This window comes from Podarcis filfolensis (genome assembly GCF_964270895.1).
Source record: "Podarcis filfolensis genome assembly, chromosome: 12".
In the NCBI taxonomy this organism is placed as follows: domain Eukaryota; kingdom Metazoa; phylum Chordata; class Lepidosauria; order Squamata; family Lacertidae; genus Podarcis; species Podarcis filfolensis.
The window spans coordinates 40367632-40394365 of record NC_139614.1 but is presented as its reverse complement, the minus strand read 5'-3'; the positions used below and the strand labels follow the sequence as shown (position 1 = coordinate 40394365).

General features: G+C 41.0%; 1 protein-coding gene and 2 long non-coding RNA genes across 5 annotated transcripts in view; 2 read left to right on the top strand and 1 right to left on the bottom strand.

Moving 5' to 3' along the window:
* The first annotated feature begins 3443 nt into the window (after positions 1 to 3443).
* On the top strand, positions 3444 to 17609 carry LOC310746280. The gene is made up of 4 exons (XR_014540571.1): positions 3444 to 3705; positions 11074 to 11208; positions 14017 to 14122; positions 15132 to 17609. It is a non-coding gene; the product is annotated as an uncharacterized lncRNA (long non-coding RNA).
* A 475-nt stretch (positions 17610 to 18084) lies between these two features.
* Positions 18085 to 22472, bottom strand: LOC310746352. Its single transcript, XR_014540662.1, has 3 exons — positions 22337 to 22472; positions 21287 to 21350; positions 18085 to 18261 (listed from the first exon to the last, which is right to left on the bottom strand). It is a non-coding gene; the product is annotated as an uncharacterized lncRNA (long non-coding RNA).
* ITGB1 (integrin subunit beta 1) overlaps positions 22352 to 26734 on the top strand; it is a 34673-nt gene continuing 30290 nt past the window's right edge. The window contains exon 1 of one of the 3 annotated variants that reach the window (XM_083579501.1): positions 22352 to 23132. In XM_083579501.1, coding sequence (XP_083435627.1) covers positions 23124 to 23132 — 9 coding nt within the window. In that variant the 5' untranslated portion in view covers positions 22352 to 23123. The remainder of the gene's footprint in view (positions 23133 to 26734) is intronic. The other 2 variants (XM_083579502.1, XM_083579500.1) reach the window with 2 other exon arrangements.

Below are 26734 nucleotides of genomic sequence, written 5' to 3'. Positions count from 1 at the left end.
AATTATTTCCCAGTGCTGCGCATATTTGGGGTTGTGAACAAGTTGATCTGCCTGTACATTCATCTGTTTGAAACACAAATGATTGCATTCTGCTCTTCCTGTCCTGTGGTCAACAGACCAGATACTACGTTTACCTTTGGCAAAAATTAGAGTTGTGCACCAGTAATGCACACCTTTTAGACAGCAATCACACAGAAATGAGAAAATATGCATCAGCTAAACCATTCAAATAAAATAAAAATGCATTCAATTTCTCTCAATTTCACGACACTGCTCTATTAAAACTATACTGTTAATATTCATATTTAACATTTTATTTAGCTCAAACAATGTGCTCAGTGAAAGTGCTCAAAGTTCATAACAGTTAAAATGACAAAGAGTCTGATATTTTTAATAGCGGCTGCTCTGAACAGTAGCATTGAGTGGCTCAATACTGCAGTGATTTTGAATTCAATATGATGCTGATGTGTCTGGCACAATCTGAGCATTGTGTAAAAATGCTCCCACTGGTATAAATACCCCTTCCATGCACAATAGCTAATGAGTATATGAAAGAGCTCTTTCAAGACAACATTAAGTCGTTCAAGGAGATACAAACCCAGCATTGAGTGAAGTACGACAGTGCATTTGCTCTAATGCGGTATATGAATCACTTACTATCCTTGGCAATGTATCAGAGCCTTTAGATATATGATATGATCCTAGTGAAAGCCAATAAAATTCTCGAATCATCACACTTAGGAGAGAGTGTGGTTCTTTTTTTATTTTAAGTACTCACTTCGGAAAGTTCCTTGTTGTTGATTTATAGCATTAATAAAAATGCACCAAAATGCAATTTAGTTGGATCATACTAAATTATGACTAAGTAAAAAATGAGTGACAGGACAGCAACCATCATTGCCAGCTTTTAGGTGCCAGGCTAAGAGACATTCCTGTGTGTCCAGGCTTCTGGTGAATTTGGACCATCTGCTTTGATTCTGGCTTCTCTGGTGGTGTTCATCTTTTAGCGGGATGGGATAGGGTTTCTGGGATATGCACTTTAAATATTCTGTTTATTGCAATTTGCTTTCTTTGTATCTGGTTTTTAATTGTATTTTTAGCCTTTTGTTTATTATTATGTCGCTTTGAGACCTTTTAGTAGAAAGTTGCAAATTAACACAGTTAATAAAATGCTAGGGCTAAACTTGAGTAAGCAGGAAGGGATGGGGTTGGCAGGAGAAGAAATTGAGGTTTGAGGTTGCAAGTTGCACAGGATTTGTGTTTTTTGTTCTCTGTGAATTATTACATGAACTATACTGGAAATATCCTTATCATCCATTTTTTATTTTTTTATTTTTAAAACTATTTCATATTTAGTGAATTATAAAACTGCAGCCCTTATGTCGTACGCACTTTCTGCATGCTTGTATCCTATTGTTAACTTTGTTGTCACTTTCTTCTTACACTTGGAGGCACAGAGGTTCATTTTGCTGTCCTGGAGCAATATGTCAGCTTTAGGGCAAGCTCGTATAGCTTGTGGCAATTGGCCTTATGGGCCAAATTGGGGGTGCCAAGCCAAATTAGGCACATGGGCTGGAGGTTGTCCACTGCTAATGTAAGCATTTGAGTATATGCAATCAACCAGCTCAACAATTGGCCATAATGAAACTTTTAAAAATAAGATGAAGATAATTGAGTCAAGTCAAGTTTCTTTAATAGTATCTTTTATACATTTGCATTGTAACCTTTGACTTTTGCCTAGGCTTTTGCCATTAAAAGTATATTAATATCCTTGTTTAAAATGCAGGAAAGCTATCTTCTGACACATTGACCAATGGGTACCATTTCCCCCCCCTAAGAGATTGAGATTTTTCTGCCTCCAGTGCCTTGTGTCAATGAATTGTTAAACAGATAATGAGCTATAGCCTAACCTCATTTAAATCACAGTGACAGAAGAGTTGCTTGTATTCCTTGTGAATCTGCACTCAAGAATTGCTGAAGGCCTTAGCTGAAACCAAGAAGCAGGAGTGAACTCCTTCCTCAGACAGAACGGCCTGGTTTATATTTAAGTAAATTATACATATGAGGCAAGAGGACATCTTTACTGAGTTAAAATTCAAAATCTTGCATGTACACATCATTTGTACATGACTTGAACTCCTTATCTAAGACAAGGTCTCACTGGCAGGAAAAAATGCTGCAAACTCAGAGCAGCTGCATCCCAAAAATGTACCTGGATAACAAATGGCTGTAGAAAGATAGCTTAAGAAAGTGAGCCAAGCCAACTGCATGCTGTGGATGAAGGCAAATAAATAAAGGACAAATGTTTAAGAAATAACTTGTGAATATTATGATTTATAGTGGACCAAACGAGTGCATAAGAGATTTTGCTAGCATGAGGTTCACAGAAAAAGAATGGTTTCTTAGCAATCAAATCATGTCAGATGAATGAAAAAAAACTCATATTACAAATATAGTGGAAGAAAGCAGTACAAAAGCTTCAATGAAGAATAATTTGATTCAGGAAGTGCATTTGTGATAAAGGCTACAGAATTTAAACCTTGCAACATTAATCAGATTTAACGTCAATAAATGTGGTGTCTCAGATAAAGGACTGCAAAGAATTACCGTACATATGGCACTGTAATAAATTGAACAGAATATAGAATTGTCTCTTGGAGACCTACAAAAGTTGGCTGTTCTGTCATGACAATATAACTGTCTCTTCATGTACTATTTTGTGCATATGTTTGGGTGATGTTCATACACCAGGCAGCAGGCAGCAGCAGAAATCTACTTTTAAAAACCACATTAGCCAATGTAGGTAGTTTAGTCCAGTATCAGACACAGAGTGCTTTTTAAGTGGCACGTGATAACAGCCTTAGTTTGTAATCCTAAACATACTAATTTAGAAGTAATAAAGGTACAAAATTCCAAGTAAGCAATTCTTCTTATCTAAACCTATCCTGATGTCTATGTCAAAAAGCCGACAGCACCTCAGAGCTGCATTGTTCTGTAACATCCATATTAAGAGGTATACAGGCTGCATTAATGTGGACACATATGCTCCCTCACACAGCTGGTTGTTTTGGTACATCCACATTAAGAGAATCACAGTTTCTCGTAATACTGTGCATATTTTCCTGCACACAGTTCTGATGCATTCCAAGATATGACCTTATAAACAGCAAGTATCAATTGCCTATGGCTTCTAAGTGCATTATCTAGAATCATTCCATTTGCATGAGGAATTCAGTCATTCAAATACAGTGGTACCTCGGGTTAAGTACTTAATTTGTTCCGGAGGTCCGTTCTTAACCTGAAACTGTTCTTAACCTGAAGCACCACTTTAGCTAATGGGGTCTCCTGCTACTGCTGTGCCGCCGGAGCAGGATTTCTGTTCTCATCCTGAAGCAAAGTTCTTAACCCGAGGTACTATTTCTGGGTTAGCGGAGTCTGTAACCTGAAGCGTCTGTAACCTGAAGCATATGTAACCCAAGTCTTGTAGGCAATATGCATGTGCTTGAATGTACCAGAGGTTTCATGTGACCAGTCTTAGAATTCAGATTCTGCACTTCCCATTAGCATTCAGCTAAGCAAAAGATCCACAAGAGACCCTGTCGCCTCTCATTTTCACACAGGGTCACCATGACATCAGAGCAAATGAGCCAATGGCCTCACCAGAATCAGCAGAAAAGTCAAGAGAGAGATTGCAAGAGTGAAATGGTCAGAGAATAAAAAGGGGAAGCTCAACAGCACTCACAGTATTACAAAGGAGCCAAAAAGTTATTTTTGGAGTTTCAAAATTCCATCTCAGGCAAAAGTATATTCCCTTTAGATTCCCTTGGGGTGGGGGGGATAGGAACAACAATTCAGTAAACACACAAATTGGCTGACTATAAGCATTGAGGTCCGAGGTCATTTCCAGTTTCCCAGAAGAAAAAGAATGTCAAACATATGGGGCCTTTGGCTTTGGAAGCCTCCTGGATACGTCTGTCATTAAATCAAAGAGAAAAGGAGACGGCAGCCAGCTCCTCAGTCAGTAGGAATCAGGCCAAATCTAGAGGAATTCTAAGGATTTTTTTTTTCTTTAAATGGGCTTGCACATTTAAGCTGCTCCCCAGCCCCTCCTGCCTGCCTGATTGATTTCTCTCTCACACTTAGACTAAATCATGGTTGATTTTGCATTGCACTTTAAGTGGAGAAAAATTGGAAGTAGCTGTGTTGGTCCATTGAAGGAATGGGGAATCCTTAGTAACAGTAGTGTGGTGCTGTTGGAATCAGCTGAAAGGTCACAAAGAAGTGAGCAAGCTTCCAGATTTGTCAGCCGTCGCCAGGAGGCTGGCTCTTAATCATAAACGGGGCGGGTGCTGCTGCCGCCCCTGAGCAAGACCAAAATAAAAAGGCCTGATCTGCAGGAGAGTTTCAAAGCACAAACTCCAACTGCACAAGCTCCCTATCAGACAGCTCACACTAAAAAAATAAAGGCAGGACAAACACAAAGCGTCCTTTGTTCCTTGCTTATCCCCTGTAACAGTGGTGGTTTCTCCATAGGAGCCTCTAGTTCTTATCTCATTTCTGAATCTCACTTTGTTCAATAACCAACAGGTGCAAAACCAGGAATACTTTAAGGGTATTTACAAGGATGCTACGCCCTCTTACAATGTCCCTGGGCAGGTGTGGATACAAACACACCCATTGCCCAGGCTGCTGTTTTCTTCTGTTTTCAAACGGACACAGAATCAGTCGGCAATGAGTTGTTATGTTTCCAAGAAGTCCTTTTCCGCAGGGGGTGGGGATATTCAATAGAACTAGATTGTACTTGGACTATATAGGGGGTGGGACACACCAAGTATTCTGTCCCCAATGATTTTAAAATAAAATGTGTATACATAGCCTTATTTCTTATGAGGGATTTCTAAAAAAACAAAGTTTGCTTTAACCAAAACAAGGTTTGACAGTCTGGATAAGAAATGCCCAGTGTGGCAGGGCTAAACTTAGAGAGGGCTATTCTGAGAGAAAAATGACCTGTAAAGGAAGAGATAAGCTCCTCTCCCCACACTCCTCAACTTCCGATCTAGATTGCAGTTCTGCACAGCTGCTTTTGGTTAAAAACAATGTCACTTGAAGAAAACAAGTTGATCCTGAGGGAGAAAGAAGTAGACTGATGGCCCAGAGTCACCCAGAGGCTAGGCAGGGATTCGAACTGAGCTTTGTACTTCCTAACTCTGCATCTTTTCTATTTGTTTCATTTGGCTAGTCCTATGCTTATATCAGATTTCATGTGCTGTTGTTCCTCATAAATGTACATTTTTTTATTTTAAAAAAACATCAGTAGCTATTTAAAAGCCAGAAAGGAATCCATGAAAGGAATTCTAAGGCAGCATTTAGTAGTAAAGCAGCTGAAAGTATGTAGCAAAGGCATCGCATACCAGTGTGGTGTTAAGTGTTGGACAGGGTGCTGGGAGACTAGGGTTCAAATCTGCACTCAGCCATGAATATCACTGGGTGACCTTGGGCCAGTCACTATCTCTCAGCCTAACCTACCTCACATGGTTGTCGCAGGGATTAAATGAGGTGGGAGAGAACCATTTTGCACTCCTTGGAGAAAAAGCGGGGATATACATGCAATAAATAAATAAATAACACCCCCCACACACATTACAAGTGCAGAGTTTTCTTTACACATAAATGAGAGCTGTGAAGCCCCCTGTCCTTGTGGTGCTCTCTACACTTAGCTTGATTGCAGCCATTAATGCCTTTTAAAAATTGTATTGTTTCTTTCCTTTATCGGTTTTATTGCTGTGAAATTTCTCCCCCCAATTTCTTAGCGTTTCATAAAGACAATTAACAATGTTTCCCTTCATACGCTTTTATTTCCATGCATATCATATTAATTTTACATTTAGCAATGGCACTGTACTAAAACGTGCAGATAACGAATTTATGCAGATTATGATCGGCATAATGTCAGCAGTTTTTGCTGTGGAGTATCACGTACAAATTAGCACTGATTGTCTATCTTTCACCAATCAGGTAAAAAATTTAAAAGGGGGGGGGGGACAGCCCTTATATTCATTCTTGGAAAATTGATCAGTTCTTTTCTGTGCCCCTATGCCATCTTGGCTGCAAATCCTGGAAGACCTGCTCTGTGCCTTGCAGGCCTTTTCCCACCTGGCCTGGGAAGTTGGAGCACTGAATGACTCCAGCTACAAAAGCTGAAGCTGCTGAACAGATTCTGGGGCTAGGGTACTGTTTAGGGGGTTTTGTTGTGGGGGAGGGGTTGCTGTTCAGTTTTTTGTATCTTTATATTAGATCTCGTGATTTATGTGGAAATTGTTCAGTTTGGTTGTGTATTTTTTAATGTTTTCTTTATTGTTTATGACTATTTTTGTTATGTTTTAGTTTATGTGCATATGGTTCTCGTTTTTTTTTCATATATACATTTTTATTAGTTTTTTTAACATATCATTTTCAACAGTAATTAAACATACTTTTACATCTTATTCAAATTTTTGACTTCCATCAATCCTGTCTGAAAATTTTCCAATGTAATCTCTCAGTATGCATGTCTTATCTTCCCTATTACATTTCAAACTCATAACCAATATCTCTATCTTTTTCTACTTTGTAACACTTCGTATATTTCTCCTTACAAAACTTCTTGTAGTCCTACTAGCGTAATTTGTTGGTTACAGTTGCTCTTCAAATAATTCATATCCTTCTTCCAATTTTCTGTAAATCTCTGATCCCGCAGATTTCGAATCCTTCCTGTCATTTTGTCCAATTCTGCATAGTCCATTACTTTCGTCTGCCATTCTTCTTTCATCAGAATTTCTTCTGGGCTAACAATACTCTTGCCACATATGGTTCTGGAATTTAATCAGGAGGAGTCAGAGACAAGGAGAAAGAATGCAGTCCTAAGTAGATTGGCTGAAAATAAGTCACACTGAACTCAATGGGACTTCCTTCCATGTTTGCACATTTAGAACTGGGCTGTACAAATCCAAGAAAGATGCCAATGAAGGAGGGAATGTACCAAGTATTGGAGACTATAAATGGCATATGCAATCGTAAGGGGGTAGGAATCCCCAGACTAGGGATCCAGCAGTTTAGAACGATTTCCACACTGTTCTTCGCCACCCATGTGATTCCTGTATTGCAGGGGTTGGATGATGCTCAGGGTTCCCTCCAACTCTTTAATTCTTTGATTCTATGAAATGTACAGCTGTTGCTCGTCTGTTTCCAAGACCCTGAAGAACTTTCCTCAAAGGACTGGTTGTGCTGCTGTTTTCACAGTACTCAAACTACATTGTTTTGTAGTTGTGATTCAGGAAATGCTATTTCCCTTCTCTCCACGGCTATTGTGAATGCTGCATTGAATGTGGCTTTATGACCTCCACACTCATCCATGTGCTAAAACATGCATCATGTGATGCTAATTCCTTCCACACATGTGTGCTATTATGTGAACTTTTTTAAAGCAAGTTTTCCACATTGTATCACTCATGAATGAGAGCACTCCTACGGCTTTTTTTAAAAGGTTGAAAACTAGCAAGGTTGCCCACTCCCAACACAAGAATGCTTTATGTTTTTGTAGGCATTTCTTCTGCTTTTTAAAAATGTAATTGTTAAAACTGGCTACATGTTTTCCCCTCTCCAGTGTTTGCCCAGGCCTCACTGTTTTTATATAACGGTGGAGGAACAGAAGTTGATCTATTTCTTCTGGAGTGAAGCTATTCCATTAACTGTACAAAGTGACAGGATCAATCGGCTCTAGAATGTATTTGCCACAAGGAGAAAAATGCAGGATTTTAAATCATTTGGACTTAACAGGAAAATTTGGGCCAACTACCAAAGGCAGAGGAGACCTTAAAATTATCAGACTGTGGAACACATTCAAGAAAAATGATGTGTCTCATCTGTTGGGTCATTTAGAACAAAGCCCTGGAGAGAGTCTTCTCTGTGCAATAATCCTGCTCTGGCAAATGTATGGAAAAGATGACCTAATGCTCAGGATTCAAAGTACCATAGAGAGAAATGAATTATGCTGTATTATTGCAAAGCACTCAAGACGTCTGTTGCATTCTGCCCAGGGATGGAAAAATTATGTGCTGTATAAATGCTTACCATTTAAGGCTGCAATCTCAAGCTGCATACTCTGAAACTGTTCTGCTGCCTTCTGTAGAACTGCTCTTGAGTTAGTGATTTGAGGTTGTCCCCTTAAGCCTAAATCTCACTGCCTGGCTTTTCTAGAGAGCTGGAAAGAGTCTTTCCCCTATGTAACCTGTCATATCAATGCCAGGATTATTCAGAGCAACAGAATTGAAGGAGTTACAGCCCGATATTATGGACAACAGTCTGACGGCACTGTTGTTGTTGTTGTTTAGTCGTTTAGTCGTGTCCGACTCTTCGTGACCCCATGGACCAAAGCACGCCAGGCATTCCTGTCTTTCACTGCCTCCCGCAGTTTGGTCAAAGTCTGACGGCACTACTTCTGCTAAAACAGTATCCTGGGCAATGCAGCTCAAGTTGGAAAAAACTTCATGTTCAAGAGTAGTAAACCTTTGACTCTGACAGAGGCATCAGTTTGGGCACTGTTGCAGATATATTACTGGTCCAGTGGACCAGTGCACCTGGACCAGCAATTTAATGGTCTTATGTTCCTAAACAGGTCCAATGGAAAATGTAAACATTTACATGACTGGACAAACTCCACCACTGCTGATAATTTTTTGCCCGTTGATTTGTGAATGAGTGCTGCAAATGCCTCAGTGTAATGGTTTATAGCAGAGGTACCCAATCTTTTTGGGCCCAGGGGCCCAGTGGGAAATTTAAAGAGCTATTGAGGGCACCACAAGATGCCCATTTCACAAAAGAAAAACTGGTGACGCTCGGAGCTGCTTCCTAACAGACAAAACACCAACACACCCATCCAAAAAATACAACCCCAATCAAACAACAAGAATGTCAAAAATACCCAATTTTAAAAATAAAAAACTGGACCTTAGTGGCTTCCAAGGAGCATATCTGAGTGTGTTGTGGTGCTTGCAGGCACCGCATTGTGGGCCCCAGGTTGATAGCAATTTCCCTTGACCTTTTTGTGTCTTAATTTTAGCACATACATGAGGCTTATTACAAAACTTAAATAAAAAGAAAATGAATTATGGTACTACTGGAGCAGCCCACCTTAGTTAAAACCCTGTTGTGGGTCACATGACCTACCAGTTGAAGCAAAATGGTTTAGGTGGTTGGTATGCTGTATTTTAAGGGACGCGGGTGGCGCTGGGGGTTAAACCACAGAGCCTAGGACTTGCCGATCAGAAGGGTGGCGGTTCGAATCCCCACGACGGGGTGAGCTCCCGTTGCTCGGTCCCTGCTCCTGCCAACCTAGCAGTTCAAAAGCACATCAAAGTGCAAGTAGATAAATAGGTACCGCTCCAGCGGGAAGGTAAACAGCGTTTCCATGTGCTGCTCTGGTTCGCCAGAAGCGGCTTAGTCATGCTGGCCACATGACCCGGAAGCTGCACACCGGCTCCCTCAGCCAATAAAGCAAGATGAGCGCCGCAACCCCAGAGTCGGTCACGACTGGACCTAATGGTCAGGGGTCCCTTTACCTTTATGTTGTATTTACTGCCATTGTATCACCGTGCTGTGTTCAAAATCCAACTAAAGCTTAGGCAAGTATAGATTAGGGCAGTGGCTGTCCATTTGGTCTTTGTAAGACCACAGTGTCGTGTCAGAGCATGCTGGCTGACTGAAGGTATAGCTGTGGCACAGTTATACACCACAGCTGTCAAGCCAGCTGTCACAACAAAAGTCCCCTTTGCCTCATATTTTTTCTTTCCTTCAAAATATGTGCGTTGCTTACTTTGAGGGAGAAAATATTTCAATGTAATACCTTTAGCTGTTCTTATCAGCACAACATGTCAAGGCAATTTCACCTTTTACGAGAACAGACTTGCTGGCCTGACTAATCTGCCATGCAAAACGGTTTATGTCTGCAAGCTGAGATGTCCTTCCACTGCTGACCCACTGCCATTACGAAAGTACATTTTGGGATGTTAGCAGACTGCACCAGAAAGCACACCATTGTAAAGCAAACAGTTAATGTGCAGCCATCTGAAGGCAGACTAAATGTGAATGCCTGTTTTACAACTTTTTAAAGGCAGTTTTGTGACATAGCCATGATACTGGACAGTAGTAACATGTTCTCTTTTGTTTTTAAAGAAAAAGATTAAAACCTGTATAATCTGAAACCTATGTCAGTTCCAACAGTATGATTAAAAGCTTCCCTCTTAGGGCTGAACTACAGATTAAACAAAAGATCCATGGCTGGGTGCTGTGCATGTCATGTTGAGTTCCTTGCAGGAAAGGTTGGCTATACATGTAGTAATAAATAGGCAGAGATTATTCCCAATAGAATTGGCAGCTGAGGCTTTGGAGGGAGAACATAAGAAGAGCCTGAATCAGGCCAATTTTCCATTAAACCCAGCATCCTGTTCTTAGAGTGGCCAACCAGATGCCAGCAGGAAACATGGAAGCAGGATCAAACTGCAAGAGCACTCTCCCCCTTGTCTTTGGATTCCAGCTATTGCACTGGTATTCAGAAGCATTACTTGCTCCAATGGTGGCGTCAGAACAAGCCATCATACCTAATAGTCATTGATAGCCCTATCCTGCATGAATTTGTCCGACCCTCTTTTAAACCTATCCACTGCCTCCTGTGGAACTGATTTCCATAGTTTTAACCATGCATTACACAAATAAGTGATTTCTTTTATCTGTCCTGAATTTTCCAACTTTCAGCATTCATGAATTCTAGTGATTTGAGAGAGGGAGAAACATGCATCATTTCACCAGCTTCTGTTTCTCCTTTTCCTCGCCAAACACTGCAACCATTCCTCCCAGGGGAGTCACTCTGTTCCCTAAAACCCTAGGTCACTTTGGTTGTCATTTTCTGTCCCTTTTCCAGCTCTGTAATATTCTTAAGAGAAAGGCTCTTAAGAGATGATAAACAGACACTTTAAAAGTAGGGTGGAGGTGCGAATGTTGTGAATGCCGCTTACCTATTTCAATCCCTTTGCTTCGCAGCTGCCAAGCAAAGAGATGAGTCTTTGCTCCAAAAAGATCTCACAGCCCTACCTACATGCAGTGACAGGAAGCAACAGGAAATGGACAGAGGCAAGAAAGTGATTCAGCATTTATCAGAATGAAAGAATGTTGAGGGTAAAGAAGATTATTTTTTTATACTGTAATAATAATAAAAAAAACCCTGGAAGTTATTCTTTTTAAATTAGCAGGCCCTTCTTCACCCTAATGGTGGAACTTAGAGACGTTAGACAGAGTGTAACTTTCCCTTTTCTGCTTACATAATTGCCACAGGGATAAAGGAGCAAATCACATCAAATGCACATCCAGGTTTCCTTGCCAGAATAGTAACAATAGTTGTTTTCAGGCACTAAGAATCTATGAATAATAAACTATTGCAGGGGATACATTGAAGCTCTGACCTCCCCTTCCCTCATTAGAATACAGATGCTCATTAGAATATAGAGAGGCAGGGTTCCTGATCATGTGCAGAGAGCTGTAGATGTGTACAGCTGGATGCTATGAAACTTCTAGTGAATACATGTGGGGCTAAACCATCCCAACCCACATTTGTTATCCATGGATTTAGCATAGCTCAAGAGGGGCAAATATGGTGCCTTAAAGGCTAAGAAATTTATGATAGCCCACATTTTCCCTAGGCAACAGCCTGCTTCATCAGATGCAGCTGAGAAAGTAGGCTATAGCATAAAGGAGCTCATGCCACAATCAGCTGTTGTACCTGCAGTGCCCAAGCTGCAACAAACTGGCATGGCTGTGCTTCTGAAATAAGAGGAAAATTAGTGCCAAGGTATGTGTAATATTGGGAAACCCTTGAATGATCTCCCAACTTTCTTTTTCAGCTAAACACTGCTGCGGGGAGAAGGGAGAGGTCCTAATTTGGTCAAGGAAGTGGCATAAGGGCTGGGTGTTTTAATCCTCCCTCCTCTCTTTTCCTCGTGCTTCCTGGGAGAGAAAAAAAATACAGGAAGAAATATAAACTAGCAAGCATCAATTCTGAGCAGCAAAAAGCTTCAGGGAACGTTAAAAAGCTCCATCCTCATTGCTCCTTCCCCAGTCCAATGAGCAGAGGGGCCTCCCCCACGGATATATTTAGCTAAAACAAAAAACCAGAACAAAACATCAAGAGATCAGTCACAGATCTCTTCTGGCAAAACACATAGTTTGGCCCTGAGTTTCTAGCACACTAAAGGCTTTGCGTCAGGAGTTTGATTCTCTTTCCACCCGTGTCAGATTCCATATACAGACATAATCCGGAGTGCTGCTTCATGCAGAGAGATTCTACTGCCCATAGACCAGCGCTGGAGAGTAAATACTCAGTGCACTCTAATTTCATTGTACTGTATCTTCTTGCTGAATTCTGCCCACAACCACCGCCAATTCTGCTGGAAATCCTTGTTGGGTGTCTCCTTCCCCACCCAAGATAAATAAACTGTATAACAGATAGATTTCTGATCTGTTCCCTGCCTAAACTTCAATTTAAAGAGCCCTCAATTTTACTGGTACATTATCACCCACACATGTGATTTAAAAAAGAATAATACTTGGATCATCTATCCCTGAATATTTCAGTGTGACTTGAAAGTTTTTATTACCATTTTGTATGCTAAAAGGCCCTACTTGGAGTAGGACCAGGGATCCCCAGGTTCAAATCACCACTCAGCCCCAAAGCTGGGTGTGTAACCTTCAGCTAGTCACTATCTTTCAGCCTAGGCTACCTTGCAGGGTTGTCATAAGCAAAGAATTGGGAGGAGAACCATGAACTCCACCCAGAATTTGTCAGATGAAGGGCAAGATAAAAGCTGAGTGGGAAAGCAATGAATTAATTGCTCAGTGAGCCTTATCTGCACTACCCTTTCACACTGGAGCCTCCAATTTCCTCCTTTTGACATTCCTTTTGTCCATCTACATGTTTCCCAACCTAGCATCTGAGATATCTAGCTCATTCATTCCTCCTCTTGTTTTGCTAATGGAAGGAGCAGCACAGTAACTCACAGGCCTTGCTTTTACTCTGGGAAGTGAAATGTGGATTTAGAATTAACCTTCCTTGCCTGGCAGTCAGTGTCACTGTTTTGCAAGCTAGAGTCCAAAGTGATTTGGTTTGCTTTCTTTGCAGTTTATACAAGTTCAAGTCAAATTCTTTTCTAAGCTATGCAGCTCATGGGGGTGAGGGAGCTAAGTCATTCTGGCTGTGTCCATGGGACCCCATCAAAAAAATAAAAATAAATACATAGCAAACTGAGGTTCTGCCCCCTCCCTAACAAAAGGCCTGTCCCCACTAACAAAAATCCTGGCTACACCCATGGCTGTGTCTGTGAATAATAATGGATCTGTACAGCTGCCTGCATTTTTGGTATGTGGCTTAGGGGGCAGCCATGATGAGTCTCCTGCACTTTGAAATTCACTATTAAACCACTGAGAAGTAGGACATGGTTGCAGAAGGCAAACATGGGGCAGGATATTTGAACTCCTATCGTTTGTTTGTTTGTTTGTTTGTTTGTTTGTTTGTTTAATAAAATGTCACTTGATTGTAGAAAAAAATCTCAAAGAGATTGAAAAGAGAAGCCATGCAGGGACATGCTCTTTTCGATGATTCATTTTTTATTAAGATTTTAAACAAAGACCCTGCTGCAGCTTACTTTATTCTTTGGCAACACATTCAGTAGTGCTGCCCTGGCTTGCAAGGTCACGATGACACACCCATTGGACAGAGAATGCCCTTGGGCTATTCTTTTTGTTCCCTATCTGCACACTTCTATATTGCAGAAACACCGTTATTTTTAAAAGAAAACCAGAAACAATGGATTCACTGGTTTAAAAACCAGTAACAGGGACATGATAGCTGAAGTTAGTACAGTATCCATTTAATAGTTTCCTCTAAAATAGATTTAGAACGATGGTGCATTTTCTGATCCTTGTTCCTTTCAGTTCCTGGACGTCCTCTTCCATTACAGTAAAGTAGAAAACCAGGAACCTTATATTTGTATGTCTAACCAACATTAAGGAAGTAAAACATCTGGAAGGACTGAAACTCGTAAGTCATAGCTAACCTTTCTCCAACATTTGAGGAAACTGATCTCAAGAGCCCCCCAAAAACTTATTCATTTTTATTGGGTCAAAAGATAAACATTCGAGCTAAGCCTACATACATTGACCTGAGAATAAGTCCCCACTGAACTGAATGGGGATCACTTCTGCGTAGGTTGTGCTGTCAGGCACATATTGGCTAAACGAAGGGGTTTTCAGAACTAGTAAGCAAAACAAGTAGTGGAGAATGCCTTCTGGCTTCTAATATAAAAGTGGTCTAGAAAGGGCTTACTTCTGAGCAGACATGGTCAGGATTGTGCTAGTTACAGGTTTTCTGCCGACTTGTCCTATGGACAACACAGCTGTGTTCACACTCCTGTTTGCTGTGCACTTGCTAATTTTCATACATCAAATGATGTTATCCAAAATGCATGTGTATCCTAACAAAATACAGTGGTACCTCAGGTTACATACGCTTCAGGTTACAGACTCCGCTAACCCAGAAATAGTACCTCGGGTTAAGAACTTTGCTTCAGGATGAGAACAGAAATCATGCTCCGGCGCCACGGCAGCAGCAGGAGGCCCCATTAGCTAAAGTGGTGCTTCAGGTTAAGAACAGTTTCAGGTTAAGAACGGACCTCCGGAATGAATTAAGTACTTATGAATACCTTTGCATAGGGTAAAAGGCATTTCCCCACCCTATCAATGCCCCCTGGTGTGTATACAAACAGAAAGGAATCTGACACTAATGAAGCTGTGCTGATGTGAACAGCTGAGGGGAAGGGAAGAGCTGTGAAGCACATGGAGATGGGGAAGCAACTTCACTGTGTTCTAAGGAGGCAACATGAATACACTCCATAAGACTGAACCCCCATTAACAAGAGGCTTCTCTCATAGCACAGTAACATAGAGGATCTCTTCTTATCAATTACCTCCACAAAAGGAGGACATTCACTTGGCACTTGAAATTTAATTTATAGCAGTACTTACTGATTTCCTTCCATTCAAAACTGCAGACAAGGATTGTGTTGCTAACTTGCAGCTGAAAGTAAGAAGTGAAATGTTCAAGGGAGAAAATATATATGTGCCATTTTAAAGCCTTGGGATGGTCTTGTGTAAACAGCCAGTGATTTTATCTGGACGCTGCTGAACTGGAGGTATAAATCTATCCTTCAAAATGAATCAGAGTGAATCATCAAAGTTTACTGCTAGGGAGCTATTATAGATTAGGACAAACCCAACACTGAGTCCTGCAACAGAAACATACGCAGCATGGAATGCACTAACAACAAACCAGTTTACTAAATTGTTTTCATAAAGAGTTGTAAATGAATAGAGGTAATCAAATCTGTAATCTTATTCTGCAATTAATATTGTTCTGCACTTCCCACCACCACAAACCATGGTGCATTCAGGGAAGGACTTACTGGGATTGAAGTCCAGCCCCCCCAAACAAGACGGAATAATGTAAGCCACAATAACAAGGACATTATGTGTTAGATTTGCTATATAGCTTGCTTTTATAATCCACATTAAACTGTATGTATAAATTTATGGATTGTTAATTGTTGTGTTTTAAGATCCTAACTTTCCTTTTTTGAATAGAGGAAAGTTCAGAATGGGGCTTTCAGACCTCACTGCCCCACACCAACATGTGCTCCTAGCAGTTGGGGGGCCTTTGGGCATGATATGGGATATGATGCAGGGGATTGCAGATGGCGGAATTAGAGGAAACTATGGAATTGTTATCAGAGGATTGATTTCCATTCCATAAGTGGGATGAATAAGCAAACATGAGCAATTTTCACCCATGTTTCCATCAGAATTCTTCAAAATCCCTGTTGAGGAACCAAATCTATATATTTTTATCTTTGAGAATCCACATGGAATCAAGCTTTAGAAGGCAATCGAGATGTCTTTTCATGGGAAATTGACTCTTCCTGGCCACAGCTGTGAGTTTCTAAGGCTATGCTTTCAGCTTTTGGGAGAGCTGATACTGCTTTAAAGACCAGCATGCATGATTGCCAAAGTTCTTGTCTGATGCCCCCTGCTCAACTTGTATATTTTTATGCTTACAAAAAAATACACAAGCTTCTCAAAAGGGAACTCAACTCTGTAGCAGCTGGAGTTTCCTACTGCTTAGAGAAATGGGAAGCATCACAACACATTTTGTAACACCATCTGTCTAGTTTTCAAAGCTTGAGCAGCTGTTAGATAGGGTTTCTAATTGTGATGTGGAAATCTGTGCACAAACCAAACCTGAAATCAAGGCAATCCACTTAGAAAACCTTATTGAACAACTTTTTTAAAAAAACACCTTTCCTCAACCTGATTCCCGCCAGATGTTGTTGAACTACAACTCCTATCAGCCCTAGCATGACCAATGATCAGGGATGAGAGGAGATGTACTCCAAAATATCGGAGGGAGGCACCAGGTTGGGGAAGGATGCTTTAAAATGACACAGTCATTTCCAAATCAGTGTTCCAAGCAGCAAGCTAAAAATTCATATCATATTCATACCAAAAATGGAATGCTTCCAGATATTCCTTTGATGTCTACCCCACAGCATACAACATATTTTGGCCAACACAGCCAGCATGTTTATACTACAGATTTGGTGATAAGAAGCAAGCAATCTCATAGCAGCATTGCTGATTAATCCTGCTTGACAAACTATTTGTGTTACTAAGTGCAAACAGTGCTGTGTGAGTAAAACCCTGCTTTTGGCTTACTCACAACTCGGGAGATAAAGTGATAACATAAAAAAAAGTCCTAAAACGCCTTGGGCTTCTGCTGATTCTAAGATGGTCATGAACTATTTTTAAATTTGTACTTAACAAAACATATGCTAAGCACCATGTGCTGGTTTAATGCAGAATTAAGGATAATATGTCCATAAAATGCTTCACCCAATATATTTACCTTGTTTCAAAGGCATATAAAGAATATGAAGTGGCAAGTACCTGTCTTCAGATATTCTCTCAACATATGAGTATCACAGTTTTTAAATGTTTGGCAGCTAGTCCAGTATTTTTAAATACTCTTTAAGTCTCTTTGAGACATTTATGTAAAAAGCAAGGAAAAAATGTAATAAACAATTCTCCTAGATTATTTACTACTGCATTTTATGCAATATAGTTTATAATCAACAAGAAATGGTAGATAAGTAGCTACTTTCCTTTTGTGTGATGCTGTTAAACTGGAATAATGGAGATATAAACTGAAAGTAACACTGTTACAGATATATGTCAACTGTTTAAAAAGGAGAGGAGGACTTAATCATAACAAAATACTTCCATTGCACAACCCTTGTTGCAGTAAATGACTGAAAGGGGAGGTTTTTTCCAATAAAGCCCAACTCTGTGTATTGTACCACCCTGAATATATCCCACAAGGAGAAGAGGTTGTATCAGGAGGAAGTATGTCTTAAGGACTTCTTTGCATTAACTTTTATGGGCATGATTAAAACCAGGCTCATTTTTGTCAACGTTTATACTGCTCTGTGGTGTGAGTATTTGTGAAAACATTAACCATGTGCCCAATTTCCTTTGTAATAAATATAGCAAGTTCACTATGATGACCCACAAGCTCAGTTATACAAAACTGTCATTATGCTAAGAATGCATGTTCCTCATGAGCAACAATTTAGGTACAGAAGCTGTGAACTTCCAGATATTGTTGGATTCTGAACCCCATCAGTTCCAAACAACTCGGCCCATTATTAGAGGCCATGGGACTTGAAATTCAGCAATATCTGGAGGACCTCAGGTTCTCCACCCCTAATTTAACTGACAGAGGGAAATTTGCAAGGCTTCTGAAAGGAGAACAGAGAAGGAGGTGGCTTTATGAATCACTGGAAATCTAACACAGTCATCTTTCCATTCAGCATCAGCAACCGTCCTGGGAACATCTGATATGATCATAAACGAGACAAAAGAAATAGATTTTTTAAAATAGGATTTTGTTTAAAATAACTGCACAGGTATTGTGTGATCTGGAATGGAAAAGAGTTTGTGTAACCACAAACTAAATATATCAAAAGGCAAAGTCTCTACCATAGCTGCAAGCTGTAATACTTGTTTCTTGCCTTCAGAACAGGCAGATTTAGCTAATTCCACGGCTTGACTTGAGTACGTGCTTTTTACCTATAATGGGACAATCACAAAATAAATCCGCTTGTATTATTGAGCCTTTAATAAGCTTTGGTTATTTGGGCATGGTAAAATAATTTGTCCTCCCTCCCTCCCTACTTTTTCTCATTAAGAGTGTGTGTAAAGGATGAAGTGGAAATCCTAACCCACAGTGAAAATTATAGGAACATTCAGGGTAAATTTGGCTAAGAATTTGTTTTAAAGGGATCCTATGCCTAGAAGGTCTTATGGGTTTTTTCATGAGGAAAGCTGAAATGTGCTGATAGGGGCAGAATCCATCATTTTTTACCACTACACTATGTGTGGATTCCCCCCCCCCCCCCCGCAATACTCTAAGGCTAATAATGGGTTAAACTGGATCTTTTTTTTACCTGTATACATTTTCTACATTTTCTCCTTAGAGGCATTCTGCAAGATGAGTTAGGCTGAGATCTATAGTTAGTTTCCAAAGTCCCCCAGTAATCCACCCTCTGTTTTAACTGAACGCTAATGGGTGGTACCAATGACTAAGTCAATGTACTCCACCCTGCTTCTGTCAGATGGGTGTCTGTGGAACTGAAATAGAGGACAAAACATGGGTTTCTCAGTTTTCCAATGGATACTGGATGTATAGAGTTAAAAATGAACTGTTTACTCTAAAAAGAGGATATCTTATTGGTGACTGGGCTTCAGTTAAGAGACAGCTTATGCTCAGATTCCACTTCCTTGACAGGTATGGGCCAAAGAGGTTCCCCATCCCTCACCTAAGGGTACATTTGATCTCCAAAACAGCTCTTTTCAAATACTGTACTGATGGAATACAGCCAATCACTGGCCTCATTACAGCCACTGAACATTACACCACTACAGCTTGGACTCAGCATTGGACTGTCATTGGAAGTGCTCATTTTTTATAAAATTCTTCATGTACTTTTTCTGATGAACCTTTCCTTTTAACCAAAATATTGTTTTTCATAACACTATTGCCAAGGAGCTTGGTGAATGTCTGACGTGAATCTGATTTATAATTATTCTTCCAAGTTGTCAAATTTTTGAAATATTCTAGTGGAAATGGTAATTCAGAACAGCTTTCTTCTTAGAAAATGCAGGACAGATTACCCATCAGTTTCAAAAGATGAACAGATATGGACCCTGATAGATCTTGATGATGGCAAGTTCTTGACCAAACTCTTATGGCAGCATGACATAAAATTCCATTGTGTTTTGCCAGCCAAAATCGTCTATTTTTGCCTAGCATCGTAGGCAAATATGTTTGGCATTTCACTATGTATCAGTGCCAAACTTTCTGGTGTGTTTTCAAGAAAGGAATGAAAACACCAGGCCACAAACTGCTGCAGTATATTAAGTGCTTGGGAGGATTTCTTGGCATCATCAACAGATCTTAAAAATCACAGAAATAGTTGCATATGGCAGTTAATAACAAAGTTACTACAGTATATGCGACGCCCAAGCCAAGGAGATACCGTATTTACTCAAATGCACACCTTTTTTGGCCAAATTACATTGCGAAAATTAGGGTGCAGATTAGATTCGATGGCGCATTGGATTCACCTAAATACAGTAAATAACTATACAGTGGTACCTCTGGTTACGTACTTAATTCGTTCCTGAGGTCCGTACTTAACCTGAAACTGTTCTTAACCTGAAGCACCACTTTAGCTAATGGGGCTTCCTGCTGCCACCGCACCTCCAGAGCATGATTTCTGTTCTCATCCTGAAGCAAAGTTCTTAACCCGAGGTATTATTTCTGGGTTAGCAGAGTCTGTCACCTGAAGCGTATGTAACCTGAAGCGTATGTAACCCGAGGTACCACTGTACAACCTTTGGAAGACATCTGAAGGCAGCCCTGTATAGGGAAGCTTTTAAATAGTTAATGTTTTATTATGTTTTTATATGGTATGTTGAAAGCCACCGAGAGTGGCTCGGGTGACCCAGTCCGATGGGCAGGGTATAAATAGTAAAATTATTATTATGGAATAGGATGTCCCTAGGCCCAGCTACAGCTAGCAAACTGATAGCGGGGAACACAATGATCTCTGGTGTATGACTTTTGCAGGCTGATGGTAGGGCATTTTGATAATAGTTTCATTGCTGCTCCACTGAGCTTTTCACATGCTCTCACAGGGCTTTTTGTAACAAAAGGAATAGTGCAAGTGTAGATAGGCTGATGGATGTTCAATGGGTCATGAACAAATGGTAGATCTAGGTTTAAACATTAGCAGCAGCAACAACAATTTTATTATTTATACTCCACCCATCTGGCAGGTTATTTTAAAACTAAGGGGGAGTTTAATTCAGGTTGAATATATGTTAAAGTGCAATATTACTGAATTTAGCTATTAATTGTTAAAACATAATTGATCACAACAACTAAACTTTTACAGTGACTACAGTGTATTCCAGAGACTAAGAAACTGACAATATTTTATATATTATTCCTGACAGCTTTTAAATCAATTTCACAGGTTGCTGAACTTGTGGTTTTGAATTGGGAGCTGGCAATTATGCAGTTCTGCTTTCTATAGAGCCCCATCTACACGTCTGACAGCTCCTTTTGAACTTCCCTTTGTGTTCTCTGAAAGCCACACCATTTCCCTTACTAACATTGTAATGTGTGATTATAAATCAGGGGGAATCTGAATGGCCCTAAGAAACCATAATCTAAATTTATACAAATAACTGTGCAGGCAATGCCGGAAAAGATATATAAGGGAGGAATATGTTTGCTATTGCAGTTACAAGGAAAGGCAAATTATTATTTTAAAGTAGAGAGGAAAGCTGGACAAGGGTATATTTCTAAAAGCATTGTGCTTTTTAATATTTTGTGCTAATTTAATATTGTAGCTGTTGTTACTGTTGCTGCTAAAGTCTTATAGACTAACTAAAGTATTAAAGATTAATCAGTTGTTACACAATATGTAGAAATGCCTGTCTTAAGTCATAAGGGGAAAAAAATATTAGGGCCAGGGCTTTTTTTCAGCTGGAACTTGCCAGAACTCAGAATGGCAATGGTACCTACCTGAGAGGTACTGGAACTAAGAGTATGAGGGAGGTGTTCATGGACAGTTCTGGCACCTCTTTTTCTAGAAAAAATAGCACTGATTAGGGCAATACCTTTATTAGGCCAACCAAAATATCAGAAAACTGCATGCAAACATTTGAGTTCTCCAGAACTCTTCATAAAACTAGATGGTAAACAAAGCAAGTGCCTGTACATTTTGATTAATTTCTCAGGTTCAACAAGTGCTAGAAACCAACACGCACACCCCGGATATTACACAACTTTAGGGTGTCCTGGTTTTCACTTTTTAAAAATATGGCAACCATAATTGAGTGTCTTGCCCCCTGCAGACATCCAGATGTGCGCAGTAGCAGACTTTCAGATACGTCTTTTTAGGTTCTTTGGAGATATCCCATTAGCAAAAATGCTCATTGCTCTTAATAGTGTGGTGTTGGTGGAACATATGCCTTCTAAGGGGTGCTCCTCTTTCATTAAAGATTTATGTAAAGTTCCCCACCACCACCAGTAAAAAACCGAAAAGAGCACTTTGTTCTTGTGGGAATTTGTCTTCCAAATTAGTGCGTTATTGTAGTGAGACCCTAGAGAGCCACTGGAAGTTCAGATTACACACTACTAGGCTAGATATACCAGTGATCTGACTCAGTATAAGGGTGTTTAAAATTCTGTATCAACTGTCACTTGGCAGGATGAGACAAATGACTAAGCTAACCAGGGATGAGAGAGGTCAAGGGGAAGTTTGGTTCTGAAATAGTACGTCAATGGCCAGGGATGATGAAAGTTGTAGTTCAACACTAGTAGGGCCTGTTCAATATCATGGACTTACATGTGGCTTTTTTAAAGAGAGAGAGTTGTGAGTATGTGCAAAGTGCCTATTCAATGTGAATAGAATCAAATTTTGTCTTTAAAAAGTGGATCTAGGGATATGGTTCGGTTCCTTTTCCCTATGACAAGAAACAACCTTAGAGACTCCACTTTCTAAATTCCTCCATTGCTAGAACTCTTTACCAATCCGCAGAAGGGCAGCATCTCCCCTTGTTACACGACTACCTGCTTACTCGGGAGTCTTTCCTAGGGCAAACAACTGGGAGTCAGGAAGGAACCTTTCCTGATCTACTTCAGATCACCCAGAAATTCCAATGTACTCTCTGTTTTTCAGCTTGACGTGAAATGAAACCTGTAGGAGTGAAGAGAAAGAGCGTGCCTCAGGCTGCAAGTCTACACCCTCTGAATGCAAGCTTTACTTCCGAGTAAAAAAAATATATCCCAGGAGTGTCCTTACGGAGGACCAAACCTTTGGCCAATCTACACTTGCAGCAGGGGGATGAAGGCAACGCGTGTGTGTTTGTGAACCTTTGTCGAGCCTAAAAGCCGAGTTTCAAGGCAAAGGTGAGCTCCGTGACGAGGGCCAGGGAGGGAAAACCCCGCTTTGCTCCCACGCAGACAAGCCTGAGGGCCCCAATTCCGCGCCTTTCATGCTCCGCCCAGCCTGACGGCAGCGGGGAGGAATGCGCTTCCGGAGGCGCACAAGGAGCGGCGGCGGCGGCAGTTGCAAGGCCTGGCCGTCCCTTTCTCCCGGCCCTGCCGTATGGTTGGAAGGAAGGAAGGGAAGAAGGCGCGGCTCTGGTAGGCGAGAGGGGATAGCAGTCGCCGCCGCCGCCGCCGCCGCCACCCTCAGCACCCCCGAGGCGTCGCCCTGAGGAGGCCGGGCCAGGCCCCGGAGCTGAGGAGACGAGGGAGAGGAGCGTCGAGGCGGAGGAAGCAGGCTCAGCCCCGCCACCAACTTCTCGAAGCCCCCGGACAAGGGTCGGGGAGGCGCCCGAGCTCAGGCGCGGCCATGGCACAGGTAGCGGCGGACAGGAGGGGCAGGCAAGGGGGGGGGTCTGCTGGGGGGGGGCAAAACTAAGCCTGGGCGTTGCGAGTGTATCTGTATCCCTCCTCTCTCTTTTTTGGGGTTTTTGTTTCCAGCCTCTCCCTATTTTGTGGGATATGAAAGTGTGGCCGAGTGAGAAAGAGAAAGGCGGGGGGGGGACATAGGGAGAAGGAGGGAGAGCGCTGCCCTCCCCCCCGTCCTTTCTGTGAGGCAGGGAGGAAGGAGCGCCGTGTGCCCTTTTTCAGAAAAAGCCAAAGCGTGCCTTTATAAGGGCGTGTTCGCCGGGCGGGAACGAGGGGGAGAGACTAACCGAAGGTGCTGCGGGGGGGGAGGGCTGCACTTGCGTCGGAGGATATTATTATTATTATTTATTATATATGTCCTCCCCTCCCTAAATGACTTTTTAATTGCAAGTTCCAGGCAGGCACATATGTTGCAGCCAGCAGCACAACAAAAGAATCTTGTAGCACCATACAAGGTTAACGGATTTGTTGGCCACGTCGGATGACGTGGGCTTTAGTTCACTAAACCTTTGCCACAGTCGTTGTGTTAGCCTTAAATGTGCCACAAGCCTCGTTCCCTGTGGGTGGGTGTGGTGGTGGTGGTGGATGGGCTGTTTTGGTTGGACTTTGGTTTAGAGCAGGGATGGTGAAGTTGTGGCTCTCCAGATGTTGTTGGGCTGCGACTCCCATCATCCCTCGCCACTAGCTATTCTGATTGGGGCTGATGGGAGTTGGAGTGCCAACATCTGGAAGGGCTCAGGAGATTTATGCCCCTTGCTTTCTCTCTCCCACCTCCCCCAATAGTGTCTGTAAGTTGATGGTGTTAATCATGCCCCAGCTGAAGGAGAATGCCAACATAAGAGACAGGAAATGCCTGTCATGCCATTTCCTGATAGACTTTACAAAGCTTAAAAGTGAACATTGTCTACCAAATTTGCAAGTACATTTTGTGAACTGCATTGGAACTGGGCCATATTCCTATGTACATTTACCTGGGAGTCTGCTCCATTAAGCGCAGCTGAACTTTTTCTGATTGAGCATGCTTAGAAAGGGACTCCATGTTTGCATAGCCTTAGGACTGTAGTCTAGCATCCTGAAGCTACTCCCATTACTTTTCACAGAGTTTGCTTTCATGTAAAAGTTGCAGATTTTGTAGCCTAGATAATGTGCATGCTTACCTCAAAGTTTAATGACTTAAGTGTGGCTTTTTTGGCACGCAGCTCAAGCCTCATGGTGCCTATGTGTGTTGTTGTTTCCTGGAGAAGTGATACTGGATTTCACTCTCATAATATATTTTGTGGTAACAGTTTTGGGACTGTTCTTACTTGCATGCGTGATTTTCAGTCCAATACAATGAATTGCAGTTTGCATCAGTTATGTCCATGTATGCATGTTAACGTGCCCTTATAGGGACTTTCTCTCCCCTCTTTCTGTCAACCATGCCTGAGTACCATTTTATGTTATGTTTTCACTGCTAATAAATCCCTATCTGGTTTCTGTTAATTCTGACACCTTAAATTAACTCAGAAAGAGGTTAGCTTCTCACACACCTGCAAAGTAGGCCTAGGCTGGAGGGTTCTTCTTTTCAACTACTTCTGGAAATTGACGCTGTCACTTGAAGTGCAGTCCTAAGCCCTGATCCACCATGCTGGAGAGTGTTATAGAGGATGTAGCACTGCAGAGATCTCCACTACACCTGCCAAAACAATGGGCAATGGAAATCCACCACTCCCTGTACATTAGCCAGAGGCAGAAATAGGCCATTCAAGGATCTCCTGGTTCATAGACTACTAGAGCAACTGCAGCAAAGTTCATCGCTACCACCACCACCCCTTAGCTTTAGCTGCAAGGCTTTGGATACAGTAGCTCTGTTCACCCCTGCTACTCCCAGATGGGAGTTAAGTTTGCAGTTGTTTTCTATTGTTCAATGAATTATTATTTAATCCTAGACATGCTTACTTTGGAGGAACATTACAGAGCCTGGACTTACTTTTGGATAACCATTTATTTATTCTGAATACTTATAGCACACCTTTGGCCTCTTGAGTTCAAAGTCAGCTAATTTTTTATTTTTATTTTTAAATAGCAATCACAATAGCAAAAAACTAGGCAAAAGAGCAGCAATTGATGGTTTCAACAAACTATAGTTTGCCAGCAACCCAGGATTGTAACCTAGGGTATGATCCCCTTTTGCAAGCAAGGTACAATTTGCACAAACCAGCATGGCAGGCTTGGATAGAACAGCAAACTATGTTTTCCTTCTTAAGCAGAATTGGAATCTGTGAAGTGCTGTGCATAAGGAAAGGTGAGAATAGTGTGCACAAGCCTATGGCTTGTCTGTTTGTTCTCATAACCATGGTTTAGTGCATCTGCCCCCTGTGCTTCTGACAAAAAAATTGTTGTATTCATTGTTTTATAAACTATTGTCACCATTAGTAGTGAAAACTGGTATGTGAATATTGGAAATAAATAATACTTCCTTATTTTTATTTTTCTGGGTACTGCTACCCTATTTGTGCTCCTGAAATCAAGCCGTATATTATGTAAGTAGCGCAGGGCATAGATTTTTTGTGTGCCTTAAATATTTATTTGTTATGACATTTGGTTTTATAGACAAGAACCAATTCCATGCATAGAATATAAAAGTCAAAGCCCTATGAGATCATTTTATTATTTTAGATGTGATGCTGGCAGTGAGGTGAAATGAGCAAGGACAGTTATTGTGTATTCAGAACATGTGTGGATTGTTCTAAGGGAAAAAGCACATTGACTCTTATCCCCTTGAGTTTAACATGTGATTTATTTATTTTTAGTTAACTATTGAAAAACTCATACACTGTTTAATCCTATTAACTATGTTGTGTTTAACCCAGTTCTGTGCACTATAGATTGTATTACAGTTTGAGGTTTATTTGTCCTTGTCACCTACGCTTTGAAGAGTTTTTCACTGCCCAAGTTGAAAAATGGCAGTGGGTACATATAGTATAGTACATCTCTTCCAACACCAGCCAAGAAGGCTTCCAAACATGTATTAATGGAAGACATTTCAGGTTTAATAATAATAATAGGAATTTTTCAAGGACTCTACAGTCGTACCTTGGTTCTCAAATGCCTTGAAACTCCAATGTTTTGGCTCCCGAATGCCGCAAAATATGTTCCGGTTTGCGAACATATTTTGGAAGCCGAACGTCCGACACAGCTTCTGATTGAGTGCAGGAAGCTCCTGAAGCCAATTGGAAGCCACGCCTTGGTTTTCGAAAGTTTTTGGAAGTCAAATGGACTTCCAAATGGACTTTGAGAACAAAGGTACGACTGTATTGGGATGTGGCATTACCAAGTTTTAAAGATGAATTTACACAGCTCCTAACATTGTTGACAAAACTCAGATTAAGAATGTTACTGGTAACTATAAAAATACCAAAACATTTCTTGGTATAAGTAATATTGTATGTATTTGGGCATTACGCCGCTCTATTAAGTGCTCATCTGTTAGTGATTGTTTGGAATTATGATAGTTTAAAAGTGTGTGCTAATTGCTATTTATATAGTGCTCTAGAGTGTTTGAAGAACTTC